Raw genomic sequence first — 11183 nt, forward strand, 5'->3', positions numbered from 1 at the left:
ATTGAATCCGCACACTAAGCTCCACGTTGACTATTTAATCACCCAAGTAACGTTTCGGGCTACTGCCCTTCTTACTCCTCAGGAGTAACCTTGATTACCGCCCCATAGCTCATGAAAGCACAGAGCACTTAGCCTCCATAAACCCACCCAACCTACGCAGGCTGAATCTGAAGCCGCCACACCGCCAACACAGCCTCACACAGACAGCCAGCAGTGGTGGGCGGCGCGGCGTGTCCACCAGAGGGGCGAATCAGCGAAAGTCACTGAGCGGCCTCGGGCCTGAGTCACGGCCCCTGCCTCTGGACGTTTTCGGAGCGACGGGGGCTGTGTTTGTTTCCTGCGCTCGCAGGGAGGCAATATTGGAAATGGCCACTCAGCCATGAGGTGGTGGGCAAAGGCGACGGTCCTGCTGGAACGTGGGGAGGGATTTACTGGACCTATCGGTTATTACTTTCCCTTAGAACAGCTGGGCCAGCGGTGCGCCCCAGCTCAAGGAAGTGGCCAGAAGAGGAGGAAAACAGACCAAACTTCAAGTCAAGTCAAGTCAAGTCAAGTCGGCTTTATTGTCAATTTCTTTACATGCACTGGTCATACAAAGAATTGAAATTTTGTTTATTACTTTCCCATGCAGACATAGACATACTTTAAATAGAGACATTGACATACTTTAGACATAGACATAGCCATAGACAATAAAAAATAAAAATATACAGACATACCACATACAGACATTAAAGTGCGAGACTGAAATATAGAACATATATCAAAATATAGAAATATAAAACATATATAAAAAAATAGAGGTAGTTGTGTTGTATATTTACATAGTCCTAGCGTAACCTTCTGACAGAGTAGTAGTAGCAGCAGCATTGTGGCAGAGTGATAAATAACATTGATAACATTTACATGATGTTTAAACTTGTGCTTGTGTGTACTGTATATTTACATTGATATGCAGTCATTTCAAGTATATCTTGCTCCAGCTTTATCTGTTAATGAAAGGCAAACTACATTTCCAAATCCTGCTGCACCTGGAGAAGCTCATTAGGAGTGTGATGTTAAGAGTTCCTGAACAGCAGAGGGTTCCAGGCCAGGTGAGGCCCTGCTTTTGGCCTGATCAGGGGCCTGATACGCTGAACAAAATGGCTGCTGCATTCTTCTAGAATGTTTCTCATAGACTGCTTGCCAGTGAATATAGTATTCAGCAGAGACCATCACAAACTGGCTGTAGCATTGCGCAAAAGCAAAAAAGGGAGCATAGCATAATATTGGGTTTCAGAGACGTCAACTATCTACTAATAATATTGGGTTTCAGAGACGTCAACTAATTACTAATTTTACTAACTTCACTACACATACAAACAGAGAAATCTGTGAAAAACAGCTGGAGCAAAACAGCAATGGCGACCATCTAGAGTCTACAAGACCTTTACTAATTTTTTAGGTAAGCTCTAAATCTCAGATTCTAGGTCTGGAAAATATATAACTTACTTTTACCATCTGTTTGTGATAAAGGTATCTGCTCAAAATGTATTGTCACAACCACACAGGATCTAAGTTCGGCATAGTTGACTTTGTGCTGTTTATTAAGGAGAAACCAGTCAATATTTACAATGAATCTGCTTTAGCCCAATGGCACGGCCTTTTTACTGTATATGTGGGCATAAACCGAGCGGGCACTGGTGGTACCAGGGTGAGTCACACTGTCCAGACATAGGCAGATATGGGAGTCCAAACAATAAAAGCAGCCACTTTGGTATAGCCCACATTACCTTGCGGCCGCTATTACCTACCAGGCACTCATACACACTCCGAATAAGAAGAACATAAAAACACTTGGGCTACAACATTACATTGCATACTTGGATATAACAACATAGTGTATAGAACTCTGGGAGAATAATACGTGTCCATAATACAGCGTAGTGCGTAGAAGTGTGTAGAACTCTAATCCAGCGTAGTGTGTAGAAGTATCTAGAACTCTAATACAGCGTAGTGCATAGAAGTGTGTAGAACTCTAATACAGCGTAGTGTGTAGAACTCTGGGAGCACACGGCCATAATGCAGCATAGTGTGTAGAAGAGTGTAGAGCTCTGGGAGCACCCATGGCCATAATACTGCAACACCCTCTGTGTCCCCACGGGCAACTCACAGACACGGTCAGGGTGTAGAAATCAGCTCCCACCAGTATTCCACTTGCACGCTTAAACAGGCTGCCATAAAATCTCCTTAATGGTCTATACAACTATACATCTGTCACTGTTGTGCCATGGGAGACATTTCTTTTCAAAGCAATTTATTTCTTAGAAGGTAGTTCACAGTAGGCTAGTATATCTCGTGCAGAGTCACGCAGGAAGGAGCCAAAGCTCCATCATTATCAACATAAAAAGACTTGAACAGAGAGAGCAATCTACACAAGAGTAGGTTCACAGTAGGTCTCCATTACCCAGAGAACAGACTTCAGAGAGAGCCACTGGTCCTACCTCGGTCACTGTCGTACAGGTAGGCGAACTTCTCCCACTTGTAGTACTCGATGAGGCTGAGAAGGGGCCCCTTGATGTCTGGACGCATCTGGATGATGAACTGTTGGGTTCCGTCCAGCGGGAAGCTGGGCGTGATGAAGGACACATGGAGGGTGCCACAGAACGACGTTATCGTGTTGACAGACTTCTTGTCGTAGAAACCAAATATGGCGTAGACCCCTCTGGAGAACTGGGAACAGACTGGGAAACCGGACAAAGAGTTAGAATCCATACACACTATCAAACACACACACACAAGCACACACGCACACATACACACACACACACATACAACGACACCGACACACACACACACACATATCAACACACACAAGCACACACACACACACACACACACATTCATGATGTGCATTAAATAACCATATAGCCAGCATACAGTACTCAGCACAGTCCTTGTATGTAAAAGGAAGTGTCTGATGTGATCCTTTGGGTTCAAAGAGACCCTAAGCCTCAATAGTAAATCTTTATGTTTAATATTGAGCTGGATCGGGCATACCAGCTGGTTCCAAGGACCTGAAGCCGTGCCAGCCTGGGCAGGGTCTCCTCTATGGAGTACTCTCAGCAGAGGGCAATGAGAGGCATTTGAGAATGGACTAGTTGAACTGAAATAGCATCACACCCCGTAACATGGAACCAAAGTTTGAGGCTTTTCATACGTGTGAGCCAAATGACTGCATGTCATGAATGTAATCCTACAGGACGTTTTGATCTACTGTAGTCTTCCTACAGGTCCTTTTGAACTATCTTGAACTAGTCTAATCCTACAGGACGTTTTGATCTAGTCTTTATACAGGTCCTTTTGAACTCGTCTTTATACAGGTTGTTTTGAACTAGTCTTTATACAGGTTGTTTTGAACTAGTCTAATCCTACAGGTCGTTTTGAACTAGTTATCATACAGGCCGTTTTGAACTAGTCTTCAGGCCTCCTGTTTGTCTAAATGGAGATATCTTAAAATCTAATCTTAAAAAAAATAGAAAACGATGAAAATCGACTCGGAATCACTAAAATGATTCAGGTCATGCTGTTTGTTTGATTGATTCAAGTGGAGGGCTGGGCTTTCTCAGCATTCTGGTGTGCTCACAGATCTCCACTACTGAAATCTCCATTAGCAGCGCCTGAATAGAGCACAGCAGATTTACATGGAACACACTTTGTGAATATTTAATCCTGCTGACTCTAGCACTCGTATGTGATCTGAAGGTATATGAATATTGTATAGCATAGGGGGTGCCAGACTCATTTCCTTTAAGGGTCTGAGAGTCTGAGAGACTGTGCGTGAGTGTTTGTGTATGTGTGTGTGTGCAAGTGAGTGTGTGTGTGTGGGGTGAGTATATGCATGTCAGTGTATGTGTGCCTGCGTGCATTTTTGTGTGTGCTTGCATCTGCGTGTGTGTGTACATCAGGTAAGTGTATAATGTAATATGTGTATGTGAGAGTGTGTGTATAAATTCTGTGTTGAGCGTACGTGGGAGTGTATGTGAGCGTGTGTGAGCGTGTATGTGGGTGTGCATGTGAGAGTGAGTGTGTGCATGTGTACTGTGTTGAGCGTGCGTGTGTGGTGTCCAGTTAAGAGGTCCTGACTGATTGCGTGTGTAATCAGCGTTATTGATGGCAGCCGAGTCTGAGCGACGTGATTAATGTAATGGCTCCTTGTGTGCTGGCGCTGTAGAACGCTGGCCGATGTGCTGACAGCAGGTATTTAGGCCCGCGTCTCGCCGCCATTACAGTCTGCCATTGCAGCGCAGAGCAGCGCAGAGCGCACACGGAGCCGCGCTTTTTCTGTAGGCTGTCAGGGAACGGTGGTAAACACCAGAGCTGGAAAAAGAATCCCTCAGGTGGGGTCAGAGGTCGGTCCATGATTTGGGCCTGCTGTTGTCTGCATTTGGATCTCTCACACACAGTGGATGTCTTACTCGCTCTCTTGCTCTTTCTGTTCCTCTCTCTCCCTCTCTATCACACACACACACACACACACACACACACAGTCAATAACCCTCATCTCATCAGAGCTGTGTTTCCCTCTCTTTCATTCAAGGAGACTCCTCCCCCCTCCCTTTCACTGAAAACATTCTTCAGCTGAGAATCCTCCACAGACACTTAGAGATTAAATGATCCTGGAACAGAACCATACGCACACACACACACACACACAAACACACACACACACACTCTAAGATGAAACGATCCTGGAACAGAACCAGGTCTGAGCCAACCTGTCCAATACTTATCTGCTTTTGGATCAGAACCCTTCCCCAGACCTTGGTGTCTGATCTGTGGTGTGTGTGTGAGCTCAGCATTTATTTGGGTGCTGAGGGAGGGCATGTGCGTGTGTGTGTGTGTGTGTGCTCATTAAGACACCCCCCCTGATTCTATGGATACGTGGCACTGACTGATGGCAGCTGGCATGGAGGGCACTGCTGCACGTCCAGAGACAGACGCTTCTCTCCCTCCCCTCTGCCCACAGGCATGGTAATTTCCACACCAGGCCTGGCACAGCCCCATTGCCCAGCACAATGCCAGCCTCTGCCCACTCACTAGACAACCGTCAGCCCGAGGCAACGGCTCTGAATATGACGGCCATTAGAGATGGACAGTGCTATGACTTCATATTGGAGGAGGTTTTACTGAGCCTCTCACAGTTTACTGAGAGCATTCCTGAAATCACAGAATTGTGATGCTTTTAAAGCATTTCACATCATAAATATAGAATTGCCAACAATTGGCAACAAAATCCTGTGGATATCTAGATTTCATAAATGTTATGATCGATATTCTTATCGATGGACTAAAATGATTATACTTCAGATGTTTATACTATAATACTGTAGAATTGTATTATTGTAATAAAGCAATAAAGTAATAGCCTAATTTGTCCCTCTGTTGAGTTACTCACTGACATAGCTGAGAACAACTCCAACAACTGACAAAAGAGCTACTCACTGACACCGCTGAGAACAACTCCAACAACTGACAAAAGAGCTACTCACTGACACCGCTGAGAACAACTCCAACAACTGACAAAAGAGCGTGTGAACAGGCTGCCGGATTTCCCATAAGGCACCTGTCCAAATTGGCTCCCGAGGATTGGCATCTTTAAATAATGGCGAGAGGAGCCGGCTGTATTGGAGCAAGAGACGGGGCATCCAAACAAAACCCATTAAGACCCCGTCACGTATGAGTGCTTCCCAATGACTCCGACGTGTTTGGGTTTTAAAGCTTTCCCCAGGAGGAGCATCAGTGACTGCCTATTGTCAGAAGACATTTCCAACAGTTGCTGACTGTATTACAGACGAGCAGCCATCTTAGAGAAACACTGGGATTCAATATGAATGGGATTGCTCTCGTTAATCCACAATCTTTCAGCTGTAAGAGGCTATAGTTAATATAAGTGGAATTGAGATGGAAATGGCAACATGTAAGGGTATTCCTCACCTATCTTTCACCTATCTATTGTTCTAAGATTTTTTCTGATATCACCTGTCTTTCACCTATCTAGATAGATAGATAGATAGATACTTTATTGATCCCCAGGGGAAATTCAAGATCTATTGTTCTTTCATATGACGTTCTCTCTCCCAGTTCAACACGGAACCTCAGCGTCTGACTTGCTGTGCATATGCACCCAGTAATAGGGACGGATGAGTCAGAGCATTCCACTAACACAACACTCTGATCACATGCAGCCAGCGCCTACAGAATCAAATCACGTTTCCGCTCCGTAACGTTTGATGCTGCCCTGTCGGCTTAAACCTCTTAAAAGGCATCAAGCAGTAGGAACATAAAGTAGTGCTAATAAGAACACTTCATTACATCTCTGAAGAAGCCAGGGCCAGACTCTTTGCTGAGATGTCATAATGGAAGACCAGCATATTAATAAATAGGAATTCAGGCGAGCAGAGCAACGAACAGGAACTGGTGTAGACTGGTTGGAACGTATAGTGTGTATAGTGTGAATGTGTCCTTGCGAGAGCTGAAGGTTTAGTGGGTGATTACTTCAGAGAGAGCAAGAGAGGAGGCTGATTAAAAGGTTGTGACAGGTGGTGAAGTCGTCCACGTTGCCCAAGCCTTTTCATCTACGAGAGGTTCAGGTGCAAGCTGAGAGAGTCAAATGGGAATGTCCCAATTAACACTGCCAATTAACAAAAAAACGAACAAAATTAAATTGCAAATGGTACGGTTGTGTGAGACAGTTCTACCACGCAGCTTTTGAAAAGATGCCAAAGCTTCTTTCCTTTTTAGGCAGGTTTGAAAAGCAACTCTGTCTGTGCCAGACAGACTGTCAGGCCCTATTTCCTGTGACAGACTTCTCAACTCTTTTCCTACAGTGGTCTCAAACACACTGCCTGGCGCAGTGAAGGCATCATGGCCGATGAACATTTTAGTGATCAGTGGAGAGCAGTCATATAGCTTGACTGTTATAGTAATCAAAAACAACTCCACCTATGTGATATCAAAGTAATTACTAAGTAATATAAGACTGTTTACCTCCCATTTCACTACCACTACATGTGGATACTTACTAATACTGAATTGAACCGTGATCATAATCTCATAATGCATGTTGCAATGACCTGCACTTGTGATAGAAGGACACTGTCTGCCCATACTTCCCCAGGACACTTAATATAAAGTATTCTTAAGGCGGAGCGCTGAATAACCTTCATTAGGGGCCTTGGAGGGCGCCATACCATCAGCAGCTCTGGGAGTATATTTAGCTGGCCTCGTTAAGTGGCCTCGTTCTACACCAGCTGACTCTATCAGAGTCCACCTCTGCTCTGAGAAATGAGGGATCTGGCAGACACAATCAAGGCACACATATAGTATAAAACACTTATATCATGTATGCATGGAACCTACAGTATGTTTGTGAGGGACCATGTGTAGCCTCCATAAATTATTTTTCATGAGGAGTGTTTTCACAAAACATTGTCCATGTGAATTGTCCATGTGAATTGTGTTTTGTCAATATATATTTATCAATATATTTGTCGATATATATTTACTGTATACAGTTTGTAAATTGTTTTCCTTAGATTTCTATAATTCATGGTCCATTCCCTAGGGTCATTTATTCCCAGATGAATTACACACAAGCATCAATCATATTAGATATTAACACTAGATCCAGCCATACAGTTTCTGTATGATGTAAAACATCATGTTGGGAACAGTTATGTGTCTGATTTATGAACATTAATCAGCATTATAAAGAGCAACTTGTAAAACTTGCACTATTGTCAAGTTGTTTTGCTGTTGTGTGTATTAGAGGTCTATCCTTACTGCAATTACAACAGCCACAGAAATATGAAGACATGAAGACATAAAAATGTAATCCTATTACCAGATTCACACAAACACAGCGATCTACTCTTAAGCACACATACACAATATACACTCACTCACACACAGCATTCCCCTAGTGTCCAGGCCTCTTGTCATCACTAATCTGGTTATGTTCCAGCCTCATTATAATCTTAATGAGATTTTATCACCAACAATACCCCCCACCCCCAGCCTCCCAAACGCACACAGATACACACTCATCAGTCCTGACAGCCTCCTGTTCCCATGACGACACTGACTGATGACCAGACAGCACAAGTGAATCCCCAAACACACACTCTGAGATTTGCTTTATGGCATAATCTCAGAGCCATTTTGTGTTTACACATTTTTTTCTCTCTCTCTATCTCTCTCTCCCTCTGTTTCTCTTCTTCTCACCTATCTCACAAAAACACACACACACACACACACACACACACATACACACACACACACACACACACACACACACACAGCCATGTAGAAGGGTTGTTTACTGAAGAACCTGCATCTTTAGTTCAAGTACCAGTCTAGTTAGAAAATGAAAGACAGAAATAGAAGAAAGAGAAGAGAGGGGGAAAGCAGGTGAACAGGAAAGAAGAGAAGAGAGGGGGAAAAGCAGGTGAAAAGGAAAGAAGAGAAGAGGGGGAAAAGCAGGTGAACAGGAAAGAAGTAAAAGAAAAGAAGAGCTTTGATGTATCTGAGCTGATTATGACAGGAGCTCATGAAACTGGCACAGATGTTAGTCATTGCGATCCTCTCATCAGCAACACCACCAATCAAAGGGCCACATGTCTCATATGTGAGTGGAGTCTGCAGTGTCTGTCTATGTGTGTGTGTGTGTGTGTGTGTGTGCATGTGTGCGTGTGTGCGTGTGTAGTGTAGAGAGACTATAACACACCCTGTATATATCTACAGAGTGTGTATCCTACTCAAAGGTGTCTACGCTGCCGACGCTGTGGCTGCTGCTGCTGCTGAGGTCAGAGGCTACCTCATGTGGCCCTCCTCTCTCATCCCCTCTCTCTCCCAACCCCCTCATTAGACACATCTAGTCTTGTAGAATACATCTCCAAGAGACTCTGCTTCAGTCAGTCCCAGGTGCCTCCCCCTTACTTTTTAACCCCCAAAACACACACACACACACACACACACGACTGCACACTCACAGCACAGATCCAAACACAGTTTGGACAATATTAGCTGCATGTTCATGAGACCTAGTTTTTTCCCCAACTCTCAGGAGACAAATGTGAGATGGGGGAAGGAAGGCATGCTTTTGGCATGCTTTGGTTTGTATATATATATATATATATATATGTGTGTGTGTGTGTGTGTGTGTGTGTGTGTGTGTGTGTGTGTGTGTGTCTGTGGCCTTGACTGAATGTGCGTGGGGGAGAGGGCACACTTTCTCACACACTCTGTCCTGACCCAGATCCCAGAGTGTGTGACGCTACCCGTCTCCACCAGCTGAGGGTGGTGGGAGAGAGATCGCCACCCAATGCCTTCGATGCCCCCCAATGCCCCCGGACCCCACGTAGCCTGCGAAGCTCAATCCAGCTCTTGTGTGCCCAGGCCTGGGCTGGCTGGCAGAGGGCACAGGGCATTGTGGGATTGCCCTGGGCCTGCGGGGAGGACTTCCTGCAGCTGGCCAGAAGAGGCACAGAGGGGCTCAGTGATGACTGGACGCATGCTTTCACACGGCCGGATGAGAGCACAAAGGGAGCTGGGAAGAGCTGTGTGTGTGTGTGTGTGTGTGTGTGTGTGTGTGTGTGTGTGTGTGTGTGTGTGTGTGTGTGTGTGTGTCAGTAGAATCACACACTGTGTCTAAGAGCATAGAACAGGCTTCAGGACCTGCTGGGAGCGCATATGACCTGCAGTCCTAATGAAACACAATGCACAGATTGACTGTCCTAGCAGACTGGAGATGTATGCCTGTTAAATGTATAGACTGGGATGTTGTAAGTGATCCACTTCCATTTGCCTTCGCCGCTGTGACATTTAAAGGTCATGCAATATGGAGATGGCTCCGATGTGCGTTAATCACAGCAAAATGCAACCAGGCATTCCTGTAACATTGCCTCCATCTATAAAACATGGCCATGTCTGCAAGCTTATTTATACTATGTGATCTTATGTATGCTATGTGATCTTATTTATGCTATGTGTATCTTTCAGAAAGAGAAAAAAGCTGAAGAAAATATAGAAAAAAAACAACGGTCAACGACCTTTAACCCCAAATAGAGCTTCTTCAGGTGCCTCTCTTTATCCCACCCATGTAAAGATTCCGGATTCCAGACTAGATTCCAGACCCATGCCAAATCAGAGCCGGATGAATGCCAGGCTCACGTCAGATCAGGGCCAGACCCGCCCCTGTTTCAGCTGCTCTCTAGGCTGTAGAACAACGAGGGGAACTCCACCCTCTCGCTATAACCCCCACCCCCATCAGTCAATGAGGATACAGCAATTGGAGGCAGTTGTAACCCACGCGTGCAGACGCACGCACACACACACACACACACACACACACACACACACACAGATACACACACAGACACACACACACATACAGTAAGACAGTAAGAGAAAATTCATCAAAAAGCAGTTTGTGAAGATGCATCAAGAGGCACATCTTACTGTAATGGGAGTTCTACATCCAGAGTACAGAATACAGATAATACTGATTGCAGAGCTGTTTTTCTTTCTTCTTTTTTAGAGAGAGAGAAAGAGGGGTCAGGAGCCCGATTACTGCCCTGGTTCTCATCTACTAACTGCTACCATGGCAACAAGAGAGCTCTGGTTTTGTGTGTTGTGTACAGAGAGTGAAAGACAGAAAGGGGAGGAGAGAGAAACAGAGAGAGAGAAAGAAACAGAGAGAGAAAGAAACAGTGCAAGAGAGAAAGAAACAGAGAGAGAAAGAAACAGGAGAGAAGATAGAGAGGAAGAAGTGTAGGAGTTCTAGGCCAGTTTTTGATTCAAGCGGCGGCCCCTGAGAGCCCTCAGAAGGCTGTGTGCGTTGCGTGATTGTGTCTTAATGTATCTCAGAAGGCCGCGTGTGGTGCGTGATTGTGTCTTAATGTATCTCAGAAGGCTGCGTGCGTTGCTTGATTGTGTCCCCATGTATCTCAGAAGGCTGCGTGCGTTGTGTCCTAAGTGACTCCTTCTCTATGTTATTGTGTGATTGTGCACTTGCGTCTTGTGTGTGTGTGTGTGCCGGTGTGCACTCGAGTGGCTTGCACCCAACTGTCGGCTGGAGTGGTGGGCACGTGTGGGGGCGAGATGTTTGGGCCGTGGCGTGAAGGCGAACGTGTTAATGTGGA

General features: G+C 45.1%; 1 protein-coding gene across 7 annotated transcripts in view; it reads right to left on the minus strand.

Annotated features, from left to right (window-relative positions):
• gria2b (glutamate receptor, ionotropic, AMPA 2b) overlaps positions 1 to 11183 on the minus strand; it is a 46844-nt gene that overhangs the window by 26468 nt on the left and 9193 nt on the right. For all 7 annotated transcript variants that reach the window (XR_007195629.1, XM_048262643.1, XM_048262639.1 and 4 more), the window contains exon 3: positions 2484 to 2723. Coding sequence is in view for 6 of the 7 variants with exons in the window: in XM_048262643.1 (XP_048118600.1) it covers positions 2484 to 2723 (240 nt within the window). In the remaining variant the exon portion in view is untranslated. The remainder of the gene's footprint in view (positions 1 to 2483; positions 2724 to 11183) is intronic.

The sequence above is a fragment of the Alosa alosa genome, chromosome 14, assembly GCF_017589495.1.
Source record: "Alosa alosa isolate M-15738 ecotype Scorff River chromosome 14, AALO_Geno_1.1, whole genome shotgun sequence".
Taxonomy (NCBI): Eukaryota; Metazoa; Chordata; class Actinopteri; order Clupeiformes; family Clupeidae; genus Alosa; species Alosa alosa.